The sequence below is a fragment of the Lissotriton helveticus genome, chromosome 2_1 (genome assembly GCF_964261635.1).
Source record: "Lissotriton helveticus chromosome 2_1, aLisHel1.1, whole genome shotgun sequence".
NCBI classification, from domain to species: Eukaryota; Metazoa; Chordata; class Amphibia; order Caudata; family Salamandridae; genus Lissotriton; species Lissotriton helveticus.
In genome coordinates this window covers 1,657,085,149-1,657,112,081 of record NC_136059.1, presented here as the reverse complement: position 1 = coordinate 1,657,112,081, position 26,933 = coordinate 1,657,085,149, and the positions used below count along the sequence as shown (strand labels likewise).

Genomic DNA, 26,933 nt, shown 5'->3' with positions numbered 1-26,933 from the left:
CCTCATCAGCTGGAGTCACCAACGTGACTTACACATATATTTAAATCCTAATCAGTATCCCTCAGTCTGTTTGAGTGAATCTCCTGCAGTTGCGACGGTGACTGGTGGTGAGGATTGGATTACAAGATTTCCAGATGTTTTTAGCAATAGGTTGGGTTGTCTCAAAAATTATGCACACCTTATAAAGCTAAAATCTGATGCCATGCCTAGAGTAGCGAAGGTCAGAAATGTGCTGTTAGTCACAGGAAAATGAGAACAGAATTGGACAAGTTTTTAAATAATGGAGTTATTCGAGAGGTTGAAGCCACCGGATGAGTTTCTCTGGTGGTGATGGCTCGCAAAGCCAACGGGGAGACCCGATTGTGCATTGCCTTGAGGGAACCGAACAAAGCTGTTGTAGTTGATCATTATCCCATTTCCACTATATCAGAAATGTTGTCCACTTTGGGTGGGACCACACATTTTTCAACGTCGGATCTCTCTTCGGCTTACTATCAAGTCAGACTTCATCCCTCATGTCAAGAACTCGCAGCCTTCATTTCTCCTTTCGGAACTTTTAAATTCCTTAGAATGCCATTTGGGCTCATCTCTGCTGCCTCGGTATTTCAAAGAGTGATGGAGAATCGGCTGGGTGGTATTGATGGAGTAAATGTTTACCATGACGATGTTCTTATCCATGGTGTGAACTTGCAGGAGCATAATAAGAGGTTGATGGAGGTCTTATCTAAACTACTGGGCTCTGGTCTCGTCCTAAGACTGAATAAGTGTATGTTTGATGTGAGTGAGATAGAATACTTGGGTCATTTGGTGTGAGCTGCTGGCATTAGTCTCAGACCCTCTTTGGTTGATGCCATATCTAGCCTTAATTCTCCACAAAACAAAGATGAACTTGTAAAGTTCTTGGGAATGGCAGAGTTTTACAACAAATTCGTGCCAGGCTTTGCACAGAAAACTGAATGCATGAAAGAACTTTTTAAGAAGGACATTAGTTTGTTTGGACTCAAGCTTGTTGTGAGGAATTTGATTGTATAAAGAAATGTTTGAGCAAAGCTCTGAATTTGGCCAGTTTTGACCCTTACAAAGAGTTATATATCATGACTAACGCCAGTGGTAAAGGACTGGGTGCTGTTTTGCTACAGCCTGGTAAAAAGTTTGACAACACCATCCTATTCATATCTAGGCCTCTTAGGGGAGCTGAGCTCAACTACTCAGTCGTAGAGAAAGAGGCATTGGGGGTCTACTGGGATATGAGCAAACAAAAACAAATTCTGTGGGGCAAAAGTTTTTCTGTTGTGTCTGATCACAAACAGTTGAAAGAAGTATTTGGTAAGAGAGGTATTGATTGGGTCTCCCATAGAATAATGAAATGGGTAGTTTCCTACAGGACTTTGAGTTTTCCTATATACCAGGTTCAAGCAACATCCTAGCGGATTGTTTGTCTAGGCTTGGTGGATCTGATGCCCTGGATTCCTTTGATAATGATAATTATTTTGCTGGCGAGGATGTTGATGAAGATTTGAAGGTGTGTGTGGTGAGCGAAGGAGTTTTAACGGAAGTAGAGTGGTCTGATGGTCCAAATGCAGATCCCATTCTGCAGCAAGTCATTACCTACGTACAAGGTGGTTGGTATGGGAAACATGATTGTAGTGAACAGCTCAAGGGGTATTGGTGTGTGAAAGAAGAGTTGTCTGTCTCGAACGGTTTTATTTTTAGAGGAACCAGATTGGTAGTGCTAAAGAATCTACATGACAAATTGGTGGGCAATGCCCATTCTAGTCACATGGGCATTGCAAAAACTAAAGAAAGGGTTAGGGAGGCCTATTTGTGGCCTGCTATGGATGTGCACCTAGTAAGACTTGTGCAAAGTTGTTCCCAATGTGCTAATAGCGATAAGATACAAGTGCAGGACCCAACCGATGGTTATCAGGAAACAAGCTGATGGCCCCTGGGTTGATGTCGCAGTAGACATTTTGGGTCCTGTGAAGATAAGGTTGCAGGATCGCTATGTCTTAGTCTGTGTTGACATGTTTTTCAGGTGGCCAGAAGTTAAAATTGTTCATTTGATTTGATTCCAGGACAGTTGTCAATTTTCTAGATGAACTTTTTGCTAGTGAAGGGTTACCAGCGTCTGCTTTGCCGGACAATGGTGTCCAATTCACCTTCACCGTGGTGGAAACTTTTTTGAGAGATAGAGGCGTTGTTCATATGCGTGCTTCTCTATATCATCCCGAGTGCAACAGTGTTGTTGAGAGATTCGTGAAGGTACTCAAGGAAGCTTTGCAGTTAGCTGTTGTCTCTGGTGGTGACTGGGAAGAGGCAGTAAAGAAGAAGGTGTGTGAGTACAGGTTCACTCCACATTCTTCCACTGGAGTTTCTCCCTTTAGATTGTTTAAAGGGAGAGTTGCCAATACCCAAGTCACGCCCCTTTGGGTGACGTCTAGGAGAATGGAAGCTGGTAGAGTGGTGGACTGCACTGACCGATGGAAAGACAGAGTTGGAGAAAATGGTGAAGAGGAAAATTGGGTTTGATGTGAGAAAAGCTGTGAAGGAAACTGCTGTTCAGGTTGATGATTGGGTTCGTGTAAAACTTCCAGAAAGAAGATTTGGTAAGTCGAAGTTTGGTCAACCCTTAAAGATTGTTAAGCTCTTGGGTAACGCCAACAAAACTCAAGACCACATGATTTGGAATCTCAGCAGAATTGTGAAGTGTCCTCCCATATGTGTTGCTGATAATTCTTGTACTGAAGCTACCCCTCCTTCACAAACTGTGGGAAGGAGGTCTAATTGGCAAAGGAGGATACCCCCTTGTTTACAAGATTGCGTGTCATAATGGTCATCACCGTTTTTTTAACTATATATATTTCCCCTTGTTTTGCTTCTGTTTTTTCTCTCTCCTTGCTTTCTCCCATGTTGATAAAGAGGGAGGTGATGTGGTGTCATACTGTTGTTCCTTACATGTCATCCTGTTTCAGCCGTGTCTCCCAGGATTCCTGTTCCATTGCAGAATGTTCTTGTTAGGAATGTTATCACTTGAATAGTGAGCCATTTGTTGCTGTTGTCTGGAGGATGAGGTGTCTATGGAAGAAGCTGCAGTAAAACTACTCACCTCCAAATCCTACGCCTGCTGTGTTTCTTCCGATGAGGTGCCCAACACCTCCCATGGCAATTTGAAAGATTACCTTAACTTGACGTTTATCCTGTGGATGTATGATGATGGGTGTTTTGAAATATGATTGTAACTGTGTAAAGTGGGAGTGTGCACATATAATGGCTGATGTTTACGGGTAATTGTAAAGGTAAGAATCTACTCAGGTTAGCACAGTAGAAGAGTTCCAGCATACTTTATTCATGATGTCGGGAAACGACCACCAACACCTCAGTACATCACAGCTAATATGACATATCTGGAACATTCACATGAGTGTTCCAGGTTCTACCATAAACATAAGAGAAATACCCGAACACAACACCAGTGATGTGATAGGTGAGTGGCTGCATAATGTGGACGAGCTGGCCTGTAATGGCGGGTAAACAATCATCTGATGGTAGATATGTGGGTGTAAAATGGTGGGTGGGTGTTTGGTGGTACGATGGTGTACGATGACATATGTGTTGACATGATTTGGTTGATGGATATCTGATAGTGGATATGTGAGTGTGATTAATAGTGAGTGAACTGGCATATGAGTTTGAGTTTGAGTTTAAAAGCACTTTTAAAGCGCACGTATACCGGCGGTTTCTTGGCGCTGTAGCTAGTAGGGGCTGAGGGTTAAGAGCAGGGAGAGAGGAATGGGAATTTATTCAAAGGATTTTGTGAATAGGTAGGTTTTAAGACTTTTGCGGAATTGGGGATAGAGGGTAATGGCACGAAGATGAAGGGGAAGGGAATTCCAAAGGGTTGGTGCCAGAATGGCAAATCTGGAGCCGCCCCACTTCTTTCTCCGGAAGCGGGGGATGGAGAGGAGGGACTGGGAAGAAGAACGTAGTTCCCTAGAGGGGACATAGGGAACAATCTCAGAGGAGATGAAGGCGGGTGCCAGGTCCAATCGGGCCAGGAAAGTGATGGATGCGAGCTTGAATTGAATTCTAGCCCGCACTGGGAGCCAATGGAGAGATTTCAGAAGTGGGGTAGAGTGGTGGAATTTGGGAAGGTTGAAGGCTAGGCGGGCCGCCTGGTTTTGGATCTGTTGTAGGCGGCGCAAGCTGTATGCAGGAATACCGGCATACAGAGCGTTCCCGTAGTCCAGGCGGGACACCACCATGGCCAGAATGATAAGTTTGAGAGCAGAAAAGGTAAAGAAGCGGGACACCTTGCGTATAGTACGCAGTGAGAGGAAAGAGGAAGATACCACAGAGCTAACCTGGGAGTGGAGGGTGAGTTGGGAATTGAGCTTAATGCCTAGTGTTTTAACTGAGGGGGAGGGGACAGGAGGAGAACCAAGAGAAGGAGGCCAGAAGAGGGGAGACCAGGGGCTGGATGAGCCGCCCGTCAATACCAACTCGGTTTTGTCCGGGTTAAGTTTGAGGTGATTGTGGCTCATCCAGTCCCTGATGTGAAACATGACAGTTTGAAAGTTAAGGACAGCAGAAGGAGAGGAAAGATCAAAGACCAGCTGGAGGTCATCCGCATAGTTAAATACGGCGACCTCCATCTGTTGGAGAGAAAAGATAAGAGGGGCGATGTATAGGTTAAACAAAAGGGGGGAGAGAGATGAACCTTGAGGGACCCCGCACTGGACTTTCCGGAAGTCCGCAGTGAAGTCACCCAGGCGGACAGCCTGGGTGCGGTCGCTCAGAAAGGAGGACAACCAGACCAGGGCAGTCCCCTCGATCCCCGCCGCCCTGATACGGGAAAGTAAGATGTTGTGGTCCACCGTATCAAAGGCGGCTGAGAGGTCGAGGAGCACAAGGGCCTGGTGATGATTGGTGTCAATACCCTCCCTGAGGGTGTCAAGGACCGACATGACCACGGACTCCGTGGAGTGTGCGGGGCGGAAACCGGCTTGGCGGGGGGCAAGGGCTCCATGTTTCTCCACAAAGGAGCTCAGAGCGCAGGTGACGTGGCGCTCGAGCACCTTAGCTAGAAATGGCAGGAGGGAGATGGGGCGGAAATTGGCAGGGACAGAAGGATCTGCCCCAGGTTTTTTCAAGATGGGCACAATTACCGCAGACTTCAAGGAGCTAGGAACTAAGCCTTGCGCGAGGGAGCTGTTGAGGAGGTGAAGGGGGGGATCTGGACAGGAGACAAAGATGTGACGGAGGATATGGGCAGGACAAGGGTCAAGAGGGGAGCCAGATTTGATCAAAGGCACCAATGAAGTCAGGTTTTCCCGGGTGATAGGGGGAAAGAAAGTTAGTTTGCCTTTGGGAGGGGGACATTGGGGATCCACAAAAGAAGGGGGAGGTGGGGGGATGTTGGCCTTAATGGTGATAATTTTCTGAATGAAATAATTATTAAGAGAAAGACAGAGGTCATTGGACGGGGCTGGTTTAAGCGTAGTTCTGTCCGAGAATGCCAGGTTGTGAACGATGGAGAAGATCTCCTTAGACTGGTTCTCCGCTGCTATGATTTTGGAGGAGAAATAGGCTGTTTTGGCCTCCAGGATGCTTTTTTTGTACTGGTTAAGGATATTGATATATTCCAGTTTCAAAGAGGGGCAGTAGTTTCTCCTCCAGGCCCGCTCTGCGCGGCGAACTGTTAGTTTGGTGGCTTTAAGCTCTTGGTTAAACCACCGGTTGGCGTCTTTGTCGCGTTTAGAGGTAATGCGCTTGAGCGGGGCAACGGAGTCGCAGCTGCGGGAGAGCCACTGGTCTATAGCGTCAGCCTGGGAGATGGTAGTGAGGCCCTGAAGAGGCGGGAGAGAACCAGCGAGGAGAGAGGAGAGATTCTCAAGATTGACCCGGCCCCATGATCGGACCCAGGTGTTTTTGGGTCGGGGGGGCATAGCTGGGGGAAGGGTAGGAAGGAGAAATGAAATCAAATGGTGGTCGGACCAGGTGCAAGGGGAGATAGATAAGGATTCCACAGGACAGTTCAAGGACCAGATCTGGTCAAGCTGGTGACCCTTGATGTGGGTGGGGGAGTGAACATGGGGTGTAAAGTTAAGGGAGTGGAGGGTTTCGGAAAAATCCTTAGATGACAGACATTCGGCAGGATCGGAAGGCCAGAAATTAAAGTCGCCGAGGAGCAGGATGGAGGAATTGTTAATTGCAATGGTAGCCAAGACCTCCAAAAAATCTGGGAGAAACTGTAGGGGGGACTGAGGAGGACGATAAGTGAGGAAACAGGTAAGAGGAGGGGAAGTGGATACTGTGCGAATCACCAGGAATTCGGTGGTAGCAATGTTAGGTAGAGGAAGAATTTGAAAAGGGAGATCGGTACGTGCAATGACTGCCACGCCGCCCCCGGCTCTGCCCGAAGGGCGGTCAGCCCTAAGGGCATAGTAGGAGGTTGGAAGGGTGGATAGGAGTGCAGGGAGGGAGTCATCGCAGAACCAGGTCTCGGTTAAGAAAAGGAGATATGGGGCCTGTAAGTCCAGCAAGACCGAGAGTTCGTGCGAGTGGGCAACAGCAGAACGGGTGTTGAGGTAGAAAGCTGTGATGGTTTTAGGGTTTGGCGGAGGAGCAGGCCTACAGGTCGTAGGCGGGGTATCCAGAATAGGAGGAGGGTGATGGAGGGGAAGGAGGGAGGCTATGCCGAGAGCAGAGATGCGAGAACTGGTACTGGTCGTGATGGGCCAGGGGCCCTGGTAGCTGCGGAGTAGGTCCGGGCTATAGGTGATAAGTGGGGCAGAGTGTAAAGCCCCTAGTCCCGGCCGGTCGCGGACGGGCGCAGACGGGCTAGCCTTAGGCGCGCCTTCGGCGCGCAATCGTCGCGCCCGCTGCGCTCGTTCGCTGCGCTTCCTACCAAGACACATATTTTATGGTCGTGAGGCGAGGTGTTGAAGGGGGCGTGGCCAACAGAGTGGGCGTGTCTGTGGCGCGCCTCGCGCTCGAGAATGGCGGCTGGAGGTGAGGGGTCGTTGCAGCGTGGAGCGCTGTTTAGAGAGAAGCCAAGAAGTGCAGGTAGGATGGGGAAGTGATAGGAACACGTTATCACAGTTTAAAATTTAAAAAAAACAAAGTTATGCATTCTCCCGGCTTCCGCCTCAGGAGTCCAATAGCTAATGAAGCGCCTCGCTTCAGCGCTCGCTATATATACACAAGAGGTCGAGGGGGCGTGGCCAACAGAGTGGGCGTGTCTGTGGCGCGCCTCGCGCTCGAGAATGGCATATGATTGCAAGAGTGTTGGCTAATGATGTCAGCTTTGACGGCATACAGTGGTGTGTGAATTTATGATGGTGTGTGCGTGTGTGGTTTTTGATGGTGGATGTATGATGTGCATGTGGACATCCGAAGGTGAGTTTGTGGGCATGTGATAGAGGGTATATGATGGTGAGTGTTTCAAGGCGGGTACTCTGCTGTATGATGGTGGATATGTGGGTGTAAGATAACGGGTGTGTAGGTGTCTGATGGTGGGTTTGTGGGTATATATTAGTGACCGTTTTTGGTGCCCCTCTTTCACTGTTTAGCTCTCTATTTCCAGTACATGTCCTCCTCTCTGCCCCCCGTTCATGTCTCTCTGTTCCTATCCCTGTCCTTGGGTCTCCGACCCTTACCATCTGTCTCTGCACCTTTGTCGCCATACCTGTCATTCTGCCCGGTCCCTCTGCTTCTCCCTCAGTCTTGGTGCCCGACTATGATCCCCACCCTCACAGATCCGCCTGTCTCTGACTCTAGCCTTCCTTTCCTGTCCCTCTCGCTCTCCATGTCCCTGGCCAACTGTCATTCTTTCTCTGTCATTTTGTCACTGTATTCCAAGCTGTGTCCCTTTGTCCTGTCTGTCTGTCCCTCATTTTGTCTCAGACCCTATCCCTCTATCCTTGCTGAAGAATGGGTGGGGTGAATAAAGCCCCTCTTCCACCAATGACTTGTGTAAGTATGAACGGCAGAATACTGAGGAACAAATCCCATGCCTTTCACAAAGGCACAGGATTGTACGATTGCCTACTGACTTGCAGAAGGGAGCGGGTCTGAACAATATGGGCTAGGGGAGTGGAAAAGAACACACCTCCCACTCAAGGACGGTGGGTGAATAATGTTGCTATTTTCGCCATCAAGCCTTGCACAAGAATGGGGGCTGGAGGGTAGGTCTGTCCATCCCCCTTAGCTTTAGGATCGGAGGGTCTTCCATTAAAACAAAAAAAATATGTCCTCAGTTTCTTAATATCAGGAGAATTAAAAAAAGAAAATGTGCAAGGGGGTTAAAATGCCCCCTGCCTTGCCCTAGGGGTGGAAGAGATATTTGAGTCTTTAAGGCTCACGCCGGTTTGACCAAGGGTGGTCAGGGGAGATTGAAAGACAATCCTGTGCCTTGTCCAAGTGTGGTTGAATCTATTATTGCCCTGTCCTCCCCTTACCCTGTTCAAGGGTCATGGGTTAAGAATATTCACCAACTCATCCCGGTATAGGAGGTTGTCTAATTAACCCCATTTTTATCCTGTCCAAGGGCAAGGAGGGCTAAAAGCACAGGCAGCTAGTAGCTTTAATTAAGTGGAGTAACCGTCACTTGTTGTCTCATCTCAATGCACCGCCGGACACCAGTCAACTCATGGCCCAGTGCACTATGATTTCCTAACAAGGCTGAACCCTGACAACCCTGCAGGTGCGAGAAGGGCCAAAGTAAAGTAAAGTAAAGTAATTTATTGTGTATGGTTAATTAAAACCTTTACAATATTAAATACATAAAAGAAAAGAAAGAAATATTCGAACTGGCCTTAAGTAAAAATACGTCAACAATCTTTAAAAACATTGATCGTTTAAAAGTCATATTACTTTGTCAGTGTTTTGAGCCATATCTTGCTCATCAGTCCTTCGGTTTGGGGCAGGTGGTCCCCATTTTTTCAGTTTTCAGGATTAGAAGGCTCGCCTTCTGCAAGAATTTGGCGGCCCTACAAGCTGTCTGCAGCTGATGATTATTCAGTGCTAACATGAAGGGCCATAGAGGTAAGGCATACCAACCAAGCCATGACACCTCACACTTAAGACACTACAGGCCACATGAGACCAGAGGCTCAAAGAGGGCCAGCTCAAGTAATAGGGAGCCTTGGGGCGTCTGATTGGAGAGAAGCAATGCAGTAGGTCCATAATTCATCTTTTTGTTGTCCTCTTTGGTTATAGAGAAGGACTGATCATGCTTGTTCCTTTAGGTTCCAACAGCTGCAAGGCAGGTTTTGCCGGTATCCACAGTCATCACTGTCTAAAAAAGGTGACATGAGAAAAGCCAAGGGTTATGCTGTATTAACTCAAACTATTATAGGAAATGTATAGTTTTATTATGCTATGAATGTCATCTAATTTTTATATGAAGGATGCCCTTTAAAAATTATGAGCAAAAGGAACAAAGGATGGGCGGAATGCTGGACAATGCAAACCTTCACCCCCAGTCACAAAGACCTTGGTTTTAATCCATTGTCACTCCAATTGGGACGGGTATGCCCAGATGTGTGTCCCATGCTCTCCATGCCGCTGGATTCAAGCTAGCCTGGCTGAAGAGGGCCGAAAGCCCGAAACCAGTCCCAGGAGGCTTGTTTCCGTCCAGGGAGGAACAGGCTTGGCAGTTAGGGTGGGCTGTTCCCATGGGGAGCAAGGTCAAGACTGATTTGCATATGGCTGGGTTTAAACTGGTGTGGCATAAGGAGATACAAATGATGGATTTAGGCCCAGATCTCTGTACTGGGGTGAATGTTTGTCATTCTTCAACTTTCTGTCCATCAATTTTTGCTTTAAAAATCTTGGGCACATAAAGCCTTCCCTTTGTGTTAAAATATATTTAATGGAAAGATTCAGAACTCAAAGAAATTTGTGGGAAAAAAAAACAGTTCCCTCTAAAAGGTACCAAAGGAAGGGAGGCATATTTTTACGTTTAAAATGTATTCATTCGATATTGATTGAAACTTATTACCTTGACGGGCAATAATTCATGGAAGTGCTCCGACAAGATGGGGGATATGCTTATGTCACTTCAGGGACACTAAAATCCACTGGTCTTTTTGTCCATTTCATAAAAGATCGACAAAAACGTTTATCGTGCCTGTCTGCTTTTATCAGAGTCGCTCACGAGCTAGTGTACTACTCCATAGGCTATAACTCTGACCCAATCTGATCAGTACTGCGAAGACATATTTTAGATTATGGAAATACACGCGCTACATAACAATAAGGCCTGCCGCATTGAGTTGACACTTCATCATTTAACGTTTTACTTTTAAAATTTAAATCTGGTACTCTTTTATATGATTCTCCCACTGAACAGATATGTATCAACATGCTTTATGTAAAATCGTAATTAAATCTATTCTTCAAATTTCATCTTGCTTTTTTATGCACAGCTTCATTCTGCAATTTTTCTATAGTTAACACAGTTGTTCTTTAATTTCGAAGTGCCGTAAATAATAAGTGTTATTATTACCCATTTAAATTACCGACCTCGAAGGATAGAGTGAAACGTGTAGAAAGAGATACACTATGTTTGATTAAGTAAAGAAGGTAGATAGCGAGGTTGGGGGAGCAACATGAAAGTTGAATGAAGATGACAAAGGGAGGGGGAAGAGATAATAAATACGGAGGTTAGATAGCAAGCCAACATAGTAAAAGAAACAAAAAGTAGAGATACTGAGAAGGTAGACCGTTTTCTCCCCAGTAGATGTAACGCAGAAGATCGAAAAATTGAGTGGGAAAAGGAGGAGAAAGGACAAATGAAAAAGGAGAGGGCACGAACCCCAAGGAAAGCGTAACCCAAGTGGTAAACATACTGGAGAGGTTGTGGTCTGGGTACAGAAATACGAGCCCCATTTGCCTTCGTAACAATTACACAAACACTTACACATTCAACTAGGGCCCGGGCATCATCTTCACTGCACCAAAAGGGGTTGTCCCGCGAGGCTGTGTTTTTGCTGGAAGCATGATAATGTAAAAGGAAGAGAAGGAAAAAGAAAATAGTGAAAGAGAAATTATGGAGAAAATACATCTGAAACAGCACAAAAATTATAAGACCTCACTACACACGCATCTGGTATAAAAATCTAGTGGTCAGGCAAAATCCAAAACTACAGGAAACTCACATTTATTAAATACTGCAGATTCTGGAAATTGAACTCACACAATTTGAAAATTAGCAGTACAATCTGAACATGATTTGCAGATTTTCCATCTGTGCCAATGTCATTCATCCTGCTGCTATCGTCCCTGGCATCGAGAAAGTGTGCTACGGCACTAGCTGGCATGACACTGAGTGCAGCCATGGAGACCTGGTTACAGCGACGTCCAGCAGCACTGCTGGAGGTCACTGGGGTACACATGAGCGACTCATAACACTGGCCAGGTGTCACTGTACCTGCTGCACTGATCCCTCTGCCCTGGAGACACTTTTTTTGGAAGTGAAAAGATATATCTGTAGATTTTAGCTACTCCTGAGTCCAAGGACTTTGTGTTGCTCCCATATAAGTCTTCACTGCCTTAGGTCAGAATGCAGAGCAGTTTAGCAGCCATTACTTTCAAGATGGGAAGTAGGGATGTGGCTTTAGTCTCTTACACAATGTTTGGAAGGCTTTCATTAGCGTGTGCCATTTATTCTTTGTTGACACAGTTGCGGAATGTATGAACCTCTGGAGTCAATCAGTACCTCCATGTACTTATACTCAATCACTGTATCAAATTTGGTGCCAGAAATAACTTTGGGCAGGTGTGTGAAATTATTAATATATCTACTTGTCCATGGGGCAGGTTGCTTCATAAATCTACTTGTCCTCTAACCAAATCCACTTGTCCCTTTGTTGCCATGTAGTGCGGCGACCAATTATGGCAGCAATCTCATTATATAAGAGCTCTGATATAGCCTCTCTGAATATGCCAGGGCTCATACCATAGTAGTGTATGAATACTTGCAATCCCCTTCCGTTGCCATGTTTCCGCTGATCTATATACTGGCGCAGAAGGTAGTGGTAAGCAATAGTTCCAGGATTAGAATGCCCTTTTGAGTCTGTGCAAACCTACTAATTTGCATGTTTTAAGGGTTTTCAACAACTCTTCTCTAATCTTTTCCCATACTGAGAAATGTTGGAAATTTACTACTGACAATGGCAGACGTAAACCTTCTTCCGGAGTTGAGAAAAAAGTGGGTGGAGGGAAAGTGAACTTACAAACACTCAGATTTTTGCACTCAGATTTTTGCATGAGCTCATTTGCTCATGCTAAAATGCAGTTCACAAATATTTTCTAGGAGTAAAATTTTTTGTTCTACTTCTCTAAATTCTTGGGAATTCATGAAAGCTGTACAGCTGCACTTAATACAAGGGCATATACCATGGGTGCACCTTTCAGACTTTCTTTAATAATTGGGTCCCTAATTTGGTCTGTCGTTGACCATGACAGCGTTCTGCTCCTTCACAAGGAGGATATGGGCACACAAACAGTTTTGTTCAGTGCCAGTAAGTACTGTGATAGTATGTGCTTTTTGAAACCAAAAAACAATTTGTGCTTTTGCCAATGTTTTCTATAATGGTGAGGGCCCGGCGGCTCCAACACCTATTAGGTTTTAGGGTGGGTCCCTTGCTCACTTTGCCACTGGATTCAAGCTAGCCTGACTGATGAAGGGTGTTACCCAGAAATTGGTCCCAGGATGCTTGTTTCCGGTTCAGGGAAGACCTGGCTTGGCAGTTCGGGCTGGACTGTTCCTATGAGGCACAGGGTCAAGAATGATTTGTATACAGCTGGGTCTGAACTGAGGTGGCGAAGTGAGCTAAAGAATGATGATGGATTCAACCCAAATCTGTTACTGGGGGTGAGTGTCTGAAAAGTTTCAGTGCTCCGGACATCATCTCCTTGTGTTTACAAAAACCATGCCAAAACAATTCACACAATGACAAAACTAAAAAGCTGACCACCAATTTCAGACCTACTGGCTTTGCCAGTAATTGTTTATTTTTGTTTCCCATAATCTTATTGAAACTGATTTTCCATTATGAATATTTTTGGGAAATACCAGCATGCATCAACACATGTTACTAAGTGATGCTACAAAGAAATGTTACCTGGCATTTTATAGTAGTTTAGTAAAAAATAATTCCAGGCTTTCTATTTTTTCATTAACATTTTATTTTGAAAGCAAAGAATCATCAAGCTTGCTTTCAAGCTTCTGCGAATATTTGCATCAAATCAGAGAGCATTCTGGGAGCATTATACATAGCCTCATATTGCTAAACTTTGAAAACGTTTGTACACATTTTCATACTGGAACCACTGTAAGTAATGCAGTCAGAGCTTACAAAATGTACTTAGAGCGCTCATCCTAATAATAAAGGCTTTCAATTAATGAACTATGAATACAAGTTTGAACAGCACTAACATATGCACAAAAATATTACCTTAACTGCAGACAATGCCCTTCCCTGATCTATAATTTGATACTGCAAACTGGCAGCCAAAGGGTTTGTGCTGCAGGGGGTTGGGCCTACTTGTACCAAGGACAAACTACACATGAAAACATGTTGCCTTTGACCCCAAACAATATGGCCTGGGCATCGGGCTATAGGAATTCCACATCCCTGTTTGGGTTTTTTCCGTTTCTTACCAACTTCTATCACCATGGTCTTTGCAAGTATTATTTCCATGCTTTTATATATTTTTTACATACGATTTCTTAAGGAAGCGATCAGTCTCTACAGAGCCACCTTTGTTTAGCTGATTAATACCAGATCAACGGTGCAGAAAAGGTGCAATAGCTTATAAGAACCTAGATTTGGAGAGTGAGAGTTGACGCTGTTCAGCTGCAGTCTCCGATCTGTTAAAAAAAATGTTAAATAATTTGGTGGTCAACATGCAACCCTGCTTCACACCAGCATATGCGTTGATTTTGCTTGATATTCGTGTGCCAGCCCCTATTCGAATCCATACCCGGGCGTTGGTATACAACATTTGGATCTGCCTTAATAACTACAGTGGTATTTTCTGGTTGATTCTTTTCCCCTACAGTTTCTTGCACTGCACACTGTCGAATGCAGCTTTGAAATCTACAAAGCATAGTACAGCAGTTTGTTTCTTAAATTGCTGATCAATGGCAAGTGAAAGCGCTAACATGTTTGTGGCTGTACCTACAACTTGTGAAAAGCGTGTTTGATTTAACGATATTATCTCCTTGGCCCAGGTTGTCAAATCTTGTAGCAGTAAGGGAGCAAAGTGGTTAGCTTTGTTATCTAAATTAACCTGAAATTCTCCAGTGCTGACTTGTCTCCATCTTTATATATTGGATTTAGGATTGAGCCCCTCCAAGAGTTTAGTATCAATTTCCAGATCCACACCGATCCCAACACCACCCTCAGAGGAACTCTCGTCTACAGACTCCCCGGGCCCCGGCCTCAGTTCAGCGACTCCATCACTGACTTCATCAGCACGTACACCCTCGCCTCCACAGACTACATCCTCCTCAGAGACCTGAACTTCCACCTTGAGAATGACAACGACACCAACTCCACCACCCTGATTGACAACCTCGCCAACCTTGGACTCAGACAGCTCATCACTATGCCCACCCACGCTGCTGGCCACACGCTTGACCCCATCTTCTTCGCATACCCCCACGTCACCTTCAGCCACACAACAGAACTCCACTGGACCGACAATCAATGCATCCACTTCACCTTCCGGAAACCCACCACGCACTGCCGCACTCAACAGATCCCCCGCCGCAGCTGGAGCAAAATCACTGATGACCAGCTAAACACTACCCTCGCCCGAAGCCCACCCACCGACCCCGACACCGCCGCCCGCAACCTCAGAAGTTGGATTGATAACTACGCCAACACTCTCGCCCCGATCAAGAAACCCTCCAACAGACACACTAACAAGAAAGCCAGCTGGTACAAAGCAGACTTCCAGGCCTCCAAGCAAACCTGCCGCACACTAGAGAAGAAATGGCACTGCGAACTGACATCAGACAGCTATGCTGCCCACAAGAACGCCATCCGCAGACACCACCACCTCATCAGATTAGCCAAAAGGGCCTCCTTCAGGGACCGACTCGACAACAACGCACAATAGCAAAGAGATCTTCAACATCGTGAAAGAACTCTCCAACCCCAGATCCAACACCAACGACATCTCACCATCACAAGACCTGTGCGACTCCCTCGACACTTTCTTCCACCGCAAAATCTCAGACATCCACGACAGCCTCAACAACCCGACCACCCCAACAACCACCGACACCTCAGACCCCGCAGTCAACACCTCCCACATCGATCCCCTGCTCACATGGACCAACATAGACGACGACGAGACCATCAAAATCATGAACACCATCCACTCCTGCTCTCCGTCAGACCCATGCCCACAACACATCTTCAACAAGGCTAGCGCCACAATTACACCCCATCTCCGCAAGGCCATCAACATCTCCTTCGAGACTGCGAACTTCCCGGAGAGCTGGAAACACGCCAAGATCAATGCCTTATTGAAGAAAACCAAGGCGGATCCAAGGGACCTCAAGAAGTTCTGGCCCATCTCCCTGCTTCCCTTCCCGGCGCAGGTCATCGAGAAGACGTCAACAGACAGCTGACCCGATACCTCGAGGAGAACAACATCCTGGACCCGTCCCAGTCTGGGTTCCGAAGCAACCACAGCACAGAGACTGCCCTCATCGCCGCCACCGATGACATAAGGGGCCTTCTGGACAACGGCGAAACCGCGGCCCTCATCCTCCTGGACCTATCAGCTGCCTTCGACACTGTCTGCCACCACACCCTACGCACACGTCTCCACAACGCAGGGATCCCAGACAAGGCTCTGTAATGGACCATCTCCTTCCTCTCCGGCAGAACCCAGAGAGTCCGCCTCCCCCCTTGCCATTCCGAAGCCTCCAAGATCATCCGCGGCATACCCCAAGGATCAGCCCGACACTTTTCAACGTCTACATGGCTCCGTTCGGCCACGTCGCCCGATTGCACAACCTCAACATAATCTCCTACGCCGACGACACCCAGTTGATCCTCTCCCTCACGAAGGACCCCTCACCGCCAAAACCAACCTCCAGGAAGGAATTAAAGCCGTCGCCGAGTGGATGAAGAACAACCGCCTGAAGCTAAACTCAGACAAGACAGAAGTCCTCATCCTCGGCTCCACCCCCTCTGCCTGGGACGACTCCTGGTGGCCATCCGCCCTGGGAGCAGCACCAACATGCACCGACCACGCACGCAACCTAGGGTTTATCCTCGACTTAACACTCTCCATGACCCAGCAAGTCAACACCGTCTCGTCCTCCTGCTTCAACACCCTCCGCATGCTCCGCAAGATCTACAGGTGGATCCCCCCAGAAACAAGAAGAATGGTCACCCAGGCCCTCGTCAGCAGCAGGCTGGACTATGGTAACACCCTCTACGCAGGAGCCCTGGCCAAACTCCCGAAACGATTCCAACGCACATAGAACGCCTCCGCACGCTTGATCCTCGAAGTCCCTTGCCACAGCCACATCACACCCCACCTGAAAGACCTGCACTGGCTACCTGTCAACAAGAGGATCACCTTCAAGCTCCTCACCCACGCTCACAAAGCACTCCACAACACGGGACCAGCATACCTCAACAGACGTCTCACCTTCTACACCCCGAACCGACAGCTCCGCCGGCCTCGCCCTCGCCCCCCCGCATCCGAAGAGCGACCACCGGCGGCAGATTGTTCTCCCACCTCGCCGCCAAAACCTGGAACACCCTCCCCATCCTCCTACGGCAGACCCAGGACCTACTTACCTTCAGGAGGTTACACAAGACCTGGCTATTCGAGCAGTAGCAGCACCCCTCCCCAGCTCCTTGAGACCCTCACGGGTCAGTAGTGCACTCTACAAATGTTATGATTGATTAATTTGTTCTGGGGGACAGAATTATAAACACCAGTCAGTTTGTGCCACCCAGAACTCTGGGTTGGTCTTATACCTTGCTTATGGTACCAAATTAGGTCCTGGTGCTCCATCACAGCCCTTCCCCTGGATCATTTTCGTTACCTTATTTTCCATACAAAAGTGGGCTTTACAGTCTTTGTGATGCAGCTTCCCTTGATCACATTGTTAGCTGTTCAATGTCCAGTTTTTAGGTCGAGGACCTAAAGGCTGCGCTTGCCCAGTCCCCGGTCGGAGATTTAATGTTTTTGAGTACGGGCTTGAACCCGCCTCTCTCCTCCATCTCTCCTCCATTGGCTGGCTTCCTAAACGGAGGCCAGCCATTGGAGGAGAGGGGCATCACTCCAATCAAGCCCCGTCTCTTTCGTATTCGGGGGCGTTTTTTTGGCGTTCTTTCCACCTGTGACGTCATCTGTCACTCAGAATGCCAAAACAAGCCCCCGAATCCGAAATTGTTCGGATGTTTGCGGCCGCCGTTTTTTTTCGTGCCGTTTGTCGTTTTTCTTGTTTTTAATGGCAACGCAGTGGCAGAGCCCTCTCCCTGCGGCAAGGGAGGAGCTGACCCGGTCTCCAGCCCACCTCTCCACATGGCCCTTGCAGTATAAGCAAAGCGCGCGACTTTGCCTGGGGCGCTGACATACCCTGGAGTGGTTAGCAAGGAATGCCTGAGGGTGAGGACGCCACCCGCTGAAGTCCAAATCCGGCGCCACTGTGGGGACCTGAGGTCCTGGGACCGTGTTACACTGTGGGCCTGGCTGAGGGTCCGGCAGCCGTGGAGACCTGAGCTGGCGGAGAGGGCGGTCGGACATAGTACCGCAGCTAAGGGGTGTTGACGCCGTGGTCCAGCTCTGGGCTTTGAGGTACCGGCGAGTGGTCTGGATCCCCGGACTGTGTCGAAGGAAGAGGGACAGGCTGTGGTGCGGTGCGGCGCAGAGATCGGGCCGCCGCAGACAGCCCCCGCTTTGCACAGGATCGGGTGGCGTCACGAGACCCGATTCAGTGCAGCGGAAATAAATAGAGTGGACCGCGGCCGTCTGCATCTGGGGCTGGTGCGCTGGAGTTGCTGAAACTGCCCCGGCCGCTCGGTCGCACTGCCAAAAAGCCCGAGGAGGGCGAGGGAGCAATCGCTGGCACATAGGATTAGAGATCAGACACCGGGGGTCTGACGGCAGATATCGACTACCAGGGGGCACGCTGCAGCACAGGCGGACCGCGACGGCCACAGGAGGAGCGGGTGCATCTGCGCAGCGGGATGGCTTGGCAATCGCCAGGCAGAGGTGAGGGGGAGTCCGGAGACTGACTGCGAGCGCTGGAGTGGGCGGTGGCGCGGCAGTAGCGTTGGGCGAGATTTGGAGCCCTGGAACTGCCCGCCACCGCCGAGAAGACAGCTGACTGATCCTGGGGAGTACTGGGACTATGAGGACAGCTATGGCAGGAAACCGGCAAGCACTGCCAAAAAGCCTGAGGAGGGCGAGGGAGCAATCGCTGGCACATAGGATTAGAGATCAGACACCGGGGGTCTGACGGCAGATATCGACTCCCGGTGGGCACGCTGCAGCACAGGCGGACCGCGCCGGCCACAGGAGGAGCGGGTGCATCTGGCCAGCGGGATGGCTTGGCAATCGCCAGGCAGAGGTGAGGGGGAGTCCGGAGTCTGACTGCGAGCGCTGGAGTGGGCGGTGGAGTGGCAGTAGCGTTGGGCGAGATTTGGAGCCCTGGAGCTGCCCGCCGCCGCCGAGAAGACTGCTGACTGATCCTGGGGAGTACTGGGACTATGAGGATAGCTATGGAACCGGCAATAAGGAGGCAGCGGGAGGGCAGCGACCACGAGGAAGGAAAGAGACGCTGGCTTCTGGGGATTTCATGAGGTGGACACTGCCATAGTGGGATGTTGCCGTGCTGTTGGCTCTGTGTGTGTGTGTGGCTCTGTGTGTGGCTCTGTGTGTGTGTGGCTCTGTGTGTGTGTCTGTGGCTCTGTGTGGGTGGCTCTGTATGTGTGTGTGGGTGGTTTTGTGTGTGTGGTTCTGTGTGGGTGTAAATGCAATAGGTCATGCATTTGCGAGCAATTAAGCTATTGGCATTGTAAATGACAATGCCATTTATTTAACGATTAAGCTATTGGCAATGTAAATTACAATGCCATTTATTTATTATTAAAAAAAAAATCTCCTGGCTGTGCTTGCTCCCCTGCCCCCTGGCTGTGCTTGCTCCCCTGCCCCCTGGCTGTGCTTGCTCCCCTGCCCCCTGGCTGTGCTTGCTTCCCTGCCCCCTCGCTGTGCTTGCTCTCCAGTGTGTGTATGTGGCTCTGGGTGTGTGTGTGGCTCTGGGTGTGTGTGTGGCTCTGGGTGTGTGTGTGGCTCTGGGTGTGTGTGGCTCTGGGTTTGTGTGTGTCTCTGGGTGTGTGTGTCTCTGGGTGTGTGTGGGGGCTCTGTGTGTGTGGAGGCTGTGTGTGGGGGGGCCTCTGTGTGTGGGGGCCTTTGTGTGTGTGTGGGGGCCTCTGTGTGTGTGTGGGGGGCTCTGTGTGTGGGGGGGAGGCTCGGTGTGTGTGTGTGTGTGTGGGGGGGCTCTGTGTGTGGGGCTGTGTGTGTGTAGGGCTGTGTGTGTGTGGGGGGCTCTGTATGTGGGAGGCTCTGTGTGTGGGAGGCTCTGTGTGTGGGGGGGCTCTGTGTGTGTTGGCTGTGTGGGTGTGGGGCTGTGTGTGTGTGGGGCTGTGTGTGTGTGTGGGGGGCTCTGTGTGTGTGTGTGGGGCTCTGTGTGTGGGGGGCTCTGTGTGTGTGTGTGTGGGGCTCTGGGGGTGTGTGTATGTGTGGGGCTCTGTGTGTGTGTGGGGCTGTGTGTGTGGGGCTGTGTGTGTGGGGCTGTATGTGTGGGGCTGTGTGTGTGTGGGGGGCTCTGTGTGTGTGGGGGGCTCTGTGTGTAGGGCTCTGTGTGTGTGTGGCTCTGTGTGTGTGTGGCTCTGTGTGTGTGTGGCTGTGTGTGTTTGTCTGTGGCTCTGTGTGGGTGGCTCTGTATGTGTGTGTGTGGCTCTGTGTGGGTGTAAATCTAATAGGTCATGCATTTGCGAGCGATTAAGCTATTGGCATTGTAAATGACAATGCCATTTATTTAACGATTAAACTATTGGCAATGTAAATTACAATGCCATTTATTTATGATTTTTAAAAAAACAAAATCTCCTGGCTGTGCTTGCTCGCCTGCCCCCTGGCTGTGCTTGCTCCCCCGCCCCCTGGCTGTGCTTGCTCCCCTGCCCCCTGGCTGTGCTTGCTCCCCTGCCCCCTGGCTGTGCTTGCTTCCCTGCCCACTCGCTGTGCTTGCTCTCCAGTGTGTGTATTTGGCACTGGGTGTGTGTGTGGCTCTGGGTGTGTGTGTGGCTCTTGGTGTGTGTGTGGCTCTGGGTGTGTGTGGGTGGCTGTGGGTGTGTGTGTGTAGCTCTGGGTGTGTGTGTGTGTGGCTCTGGGTGTGTGTGTGTGTGGCTCTGGGTGTGTGTGTGTGTGGCTCTGGGTGTGTGTGTGTGTGGCTCTGGGTGTGTGTGTGTGTCTCTGGGTGGGGTGTGTGTGTGTGTCTCTGGGTATGTGTGTGTGTTTTTCTGGGTGTATGTGTGTCTCTGGGTGTGTGTGTGGCTCTGGGTGTGTGTAAGGCTCTGTGTGTGTGGGGGCTCTTTGTGTGTGGGGGCTCTGTGTGTGTGGGGCTCTGGGTGTGTGTGTGGGGGGAGGCTTGGTGTGTGTGTTATGTTATGTTATGTTATAAAACATTTTATTGCGCGCTCTGCTACTACTAAGTATCCTGGCGCGATATGTGAGCACAAAACTGACCCAATCCAAAAAGAAAGAAACAGAGAGCTAAATACTGAGATTAAAAATATGGGTTTTTAGCCCTTTCTTAAATCCTGCTAGTGTAGTAGATGATCTCAGAAAAAGCGGTAAGGCATTCCAGGCCCGTGCTGTTTGGACAGAAATTGACTGACCACCCAGTCTCGCATATCTGACTTTAGGCATAGTCATCAGACGGAGATTGGCCGATCGAAGAGCACGATGAGAAGTATAAAAGGTAAACCTCTTGTGCAAATATTGTGGGCCTTGCTGATGCAGGGCCCGAAAGGCCAAAACCAATGATTTGAACATAATACGATGTGCCACTGGGAGCCAGTGGAGCTCTCGAAGATGGGCACGTGCACTAGTTCTTCGTGGAAGATGGAACAAAAGTCGCACGGCCGCGTTCTGAATGGTCTGCAATCGCTTTATAAGGTATCTAGGGAGACCACTATAGAGGGCATTGGCATAATCGAGCCTTGACAAGATCAAAGCACGCAAAACAGTCTCCTTCGCCTCTCTATGGAGAAGTGGAAGGAATCTCTTGAGAGACTTGAGGGTCGCAAAACAGGTCGCAGTAAGTTTTTTTAGATGTGCTTCAAACTTAAGATCCTGTCCAAACCAGACCCCCAGGTTTTTGGCCGGGCCTCCGTGATAGCTAGGACATGCCAAATCAGTTGGCCAAATAAGCTCCCTAAAATTGGCCGGAAAATTGCCATAAAATAGTAGCTCTGACTTGTCCTCGTTGCATTTTAGCTGGGCTGAGACAAGCCATCGGAAAACATGGGTCAAACAGGAACAGACAGCCTGGGCGTCTAAGCAGTCCTTAGGCCAAGTGAACAGCAGCTGCGTATCATCAGCGTATGACATTATTTTGGCTCCCCACTGCTCAGCCAGATAGATCAACGGGGTCATATAGACGTTGAACAACAGTGGGCTCAACGTCGAGCCCTGTGGTACCCCGGTGGTGAGCTTCTTAGGTGATGAGGCAAATGGGGGCAGCCAAACTTGCTGCGACCGCTCAGACAGAAACGAAGACAGCCAGGCCAGAGCCGCACCCGACAACCCCACCTCTGCCAGCCTAGACAGCAACTGGGCATGGGGTACCGTTTCAAAGGCGGCAGATAAGTCCAGCAAAACCAGGACCGCTCTGCCGCCTCCGTCAAGACACTCCCTAATGGCCTCTGAGACTTCCACCAAAGCCGTTTCAGTGCTAAACGCCGCCCTGAACCCCGATTGAGCCGGGTGCAGGGCCTGAGACGACTCAATGAAACTGTTCAGCTGCCTAAAAACGACTTTTTCAGTCACTTTCGCTAGTGCCGGGAGCAGTGATATCGGGCGATAGCTGGAAGTAGCCCGGGGGTCCAGGCCGGGCTTCTTCAACAAAGGAAGAAGCTTCGCCTGTTTCCAGCAGGGAGGGATTGAGGCAGAAGCCAGAGACATATTAACAACCTGGGTAACCTCCTGATACACCAGGCTAGCCACTCCCCCCAAAACCCTAGCAGGGCACGGGTCAGAGGGTGAACCGGACTTTAGCGATTCCAAAATGGCCAGCACATCAGCTTGCTGAGCTGGCTCAAAGGTGGAAAATTGGCTAACATGTTGCTTCACACCCACATCAGTACTGGGTGATGAAAGCAGAGGGGGACCGCCGGAGTTTACGAGCTCCTCTTGAATTTTTTTGATCTTGTTACCAAAGAAACATGACAGTTCCTCACACCACTGATCGGACGCCGGGAGAGCTGGAGAGGCAGCACATGGAGAAAGAAAGCTCTGAACGATGGCAAAGACTTCTCTGCCATTGTTATCTGCCTTCTCAATCCTTCCTGAGAAGTAGCTACTTTTAGCAGCCTTAATTTCAGCATAGTATGCCTTCTGCGCCCTCCGCAGCTTGCTCTTTAGTTCCGGGCAGAAATCAAGGCGCCAGGCTCGCTCTAGCTTTTTGCACCCTAATTTAAGTTCTCTAAGAGCATGTGTGAACCAGGGTTTGGAGGGAGACGACCTCGTCCGCCTGCTACCACTCTTATTAGTATGTAGCACGGCACTGTGTTCAACCCAGGCGTTGAAAGATTCCACCGCAGAATCAAGATTTAGTGGCAGGGTCGGCCGGTTAGACATAAGAGAGTCCGAAAAAGTAGACAGATTTATTCGCTGGGCATGAGCTTGAGAGGCAGAAAATTCCTTCGGCCCTTTTAAATTAATGGGCCAGGTGAACAAAATTAAGGCATGGTCCGACCAAATGACCCGCCTAGGGGGTAACATAGTAATCTCAAAGTTGGAGCAGACCAGGTCTAGCCAGTGGCCAGCTGCGTGGGTGGGAAAGTTCACCCATTGTGTAAGATGCGCCAACGAGAAGACTTCAGCCAAGCCGATCGATTCCGGTAAATCCACCGTGTCCATATGGATATTAAAATCCCCCAAAAGAAGATATCGAGAGAATTTAAGGGCACGGGGAACTATGACCTCCTCAATGTTACCAGCAAAGCAGCCCGCATAGCTAGGGGGGCGGTAAAGTAGAGTACCTCCCAGGGTGAAATGAGGGGAGAGGACCACAGCGAAGTGTAGCAGTTCAGTCTCGCCAAGAAGATCGGGCGGTTCGCTCACCATTGTCCAGTGGTCTCGGTAAATTACTGCCAAACCGCCACCCCTACCCGTTGGTCGATCCATCCTGGTGATCCTGAAGCCGCGTGGCGTGTGTGTGCGTGTGTGTGGCTCTGTGTGCGGGGCTGTGTGTGTGGGGGGGGGGGTGTGTGGGGGGCTCTGTGTGTGTGTGGGGGGGCTCTGTGTGTGTGTGGCTCTGTGTGTGTGTGTGTGTGGGGCTCTGTGTGTGTGTGGGGGGCTCTGTGTGTGTGTGTGGGGGGGCTCTGTGTGTGTGTGTGGGGCTCTGTGTGTGTGTGGGGGGGGCTCTGTGTGTGTGTGGGGGGCTCTGTGTGTGTGGGGGGGGCTCTGTGTGTGGAGGGCTCTGTGTGTGTGGGGGGGGCTCTGTGTGTGTGGGGGGCTCTGTGTGTGTGGGGGGCTCTGTGTGTGGGGGGGGCTCTGTGTGTGTGGGGGGCTCTGTGTGTGGGGGGGCTCTGTGTGTAGGACTCTGCGTAAGTGTGTGGCTCTGTGTGTGTGTTTGTGTGTGGCTCTGTGTGTGTGTCTGTGGCTCTGTGTGGGTGGCTCTGTATGTGCGTGTGGGTTGCTTTGTGTGGGTGTAAATGCAATAGATCATGCATTTGCGAGCGATTAAGCTATTGGCATTGTAAATGACAATGCCATTTATTTAACGATTAAGCTATTGGCAATGTAAATTACAATGCCATTTATTTAAAATAAAATAAAATGTCATGAGCAATGCCAATAGCTCAAACTTTAATAATGCCGAGACCATTGCATTGTAAATGCTTGTTTCTACATGTATTCATTTCTCATCATGCTTTTTATTTCCTTTAATTGGTGTGTTCTCCTGAACGTTCAGATGTTTTTCTTTAAAGAAAATTACCCATTCAACTTCAGAAACGTTTGAGTTATTTATATTGTAAGGGCAGAACTTCTTTGAATTTGAGGCTTTACTCAACCACAGCAGTTTTAGCCAAAAGATAACCCTGATCATTCACCTATTAGACACCAGGATCATTATTAGGCCACCTTTCAATAATTCTGAATTCTTGAATGATGGATACTATATTTATAGAGCAGAGAAGAGGATTAATGAAAGAACTAGCTCAATTTTTTTCCAGTTTAAGCTATTCCGAAAAGAGCATTTGCAGTAGTTCATCACGACAACTCTAAATAATGGATTTTTTTTCTCCGAAAGTATCCTAGCAGAAAGAGTTTGTTGCGATTCAACTTGCTGAATGGTTAGGTGCTTGCGATTCAACTTGCTGAATGGTTAGGTGCTCTTCCTTTTGGTGTCTGAGGACTTCTCAGGGGCATTCATTCAGTGTGACTTTCAGTTGGTTTCCATTGCTGGATGTACCAATTGAGCTTTTCTTTTAATGGCCACTGCTGATTACTAGATCCCTAAGCACGCATTGGAAATATGGAGCCTTCTAGACTTAGAAAAAACAGATATCCGCTACATTACAGAAACTTGGCTTCATGAACATGCTTCCCCTAATGTGGCAATCACATTTCTCACAGAATACCATTGAAAAAAAGGAGGAGGGATTGCGATAGACACAAGGGCTGGACTAGGAATAACTACACTATATACCTCTATTACAGAAATGTCCGAAATCCTTATTTTTAAAATCGAAACGGAATCAAAGGGAACCTGGAGAGGAGCCCTAGTGTATATGCCCCACATGCCAGAAAACTAACTTCATAAACCATCTACTGGAGACAATTGCCCCGCATGTTCTAGCCTCATACAACTTTCTCCTAATTGGAGATTTTAATTACCATGCTGAGCTGGTACCTGATCCAGACACAAGTCAACTGTTGACGAATCTGAACACGCTGGGACTAGCCCAGATGGTGGTGGGCCCCACTCACCTGGCTGGCCATACTCTCGATCTCCTGTTTACAAACTCAATCAATGCAAGAGTCAAATCCCCCTTCCCGCTGCTCTGGTCGGATCATAACTTGCTAAAATGTATTTGACCTACAGACACCAAAAATGTTTTCCCCAGTAGTGAACCTACATAGAGAAGACCATTGCGTAAAATCACTCTAGCAACCTTTGCAGCGCATTTAAACCCCCAGCCTCTAGCCCATACCAAAAACATTAACCTTGCAGCAACAGCTTTTGTGGATGCAATCTCCTTGGCCTTGAACACCGCTGCACCTTTGTCAAGGGCCAAGAGCAGACTTTACAGAAGATCTGAAAGTAAAAAAATGGCTAGCAGGCATACCAGGCGCATAGGGAGAAAAACTAAGACCAACAAAGATCAGCAAAAATACAAGCAGATCCATCAAAGCTATCTAGATAACATTTGACTAGCCAAAAAACTGTATTTTACTGACCGGATCAATAGAGCGGCCAATTCCAACAAGGAGCTTTATAAAATATTAAAGCAGTTCACTTCACCCTCGTCTGACCAGTACGGTAATATACCATCGCAAGAATGGGTTGATACACTGTATACTTTCTTTGATGAAAAGATTAAATCTATTCATAGTTCCTTTCCAGTCACCGACACTAAAATTCCCGACAATAACCCAGTCAGCAACCTGGATTTTACCATCCCTCTCTTACTGGAATTTACTATGTTCACTTCAGAGGAAGTTTCAACCGCCCTGCCCAGGATTAAATCGGGTTCCCCAGCTGTCCCTCTTCCACCTTGCTTCTTTCCAACCTTTGCTCCTTTGCTTACAGATCTATTAAACTTGTCAGCAGCACAAGGAAAAATTCCAGTTAGATGGAAGGCAGCTCAAGTTAAGCCCATCAAAAAAAAAACTTGTGCCGATTTTAAAATACCCAGCAACTATCGCACAATCTAACTGCTGCCTTATTTTGGGAAGGTACTTGAATGCCTGGTCAATAAACAGCTTATCACCCATCTGGAGAGCCATGGACTCCTTGGTCCATCACAGTCGGGGTTCAGGGCAGCACACAGCACAGAAACCTCATTGGTGGAGGTTGTGGACAACATCAGACTGGCCTTGGACAGCGGACAGTCAGCCATGCTCATTCTGTTGGATTTGTCGGCCGCCTTTGACACCATCTCCCACAGCATTCTGGAACAGCGGCTCTGGGAGGTGGGTGTCAGAGGCAAGGCATTGGACTGGATCGAGAATTATCTAACAAACTGAACAACTAAAGTACAAATAGGCACCTTGACCCCTGTAGTCAGTCTGTAAGCATGGTGGGTCCTCAAGGTTATATCCTGAGTCCCATGCTTTTCAACCTGTATGTGACACCTTTGGCCAGGTTAATCAGATCCTACGGCTTTAATGTGGTATCTTACGCTGACGAAACATAGCTTTTCATCATCTTGGGCCCTGACCCCCTTGACACAAAGGCCCGTTTTATAAACGGTATGACCCATGTTGACAATTGGATGTGTACCAATTAGTTACAACTACATGGAAGTAAGACAGAGGTCATTCTCTTTGGCAAGGCGGATGAACACTGGTCCAGTGACTGGTGGCCACTGAAGCTAGGCCCATGTCCATCCCCCAAATCTGTGGTGCAGAATCTTGGAGTGATCATTGAC

The 26,933-nt window shown here is 48.6% G+C and overlaps 1 protein-coding gene across 1 annotated transcript in view; it reads right to left on the bottom strand.

Moving 5' to 3' along the window:
* PPA2 (inorganic pyrophosphatase 2) overlaps positions 1 to 26,933 on the bottom strand; it is a 460,434-nt gene that overhangs the window by 57,017 nt on the left and 376,484 nt on the right. Inside the window, exon 10 of the mRNA XM_078676619.1 lies at positions 10,925 to 10,994. Coding sequence (XP_078532745.1) covers positions 10,925 to 10,994 — 70 coding nt within the window. The remainder of the gene's footprint in view (positions 1 to 10,924; positions 10,995 to 26,933) is intronic.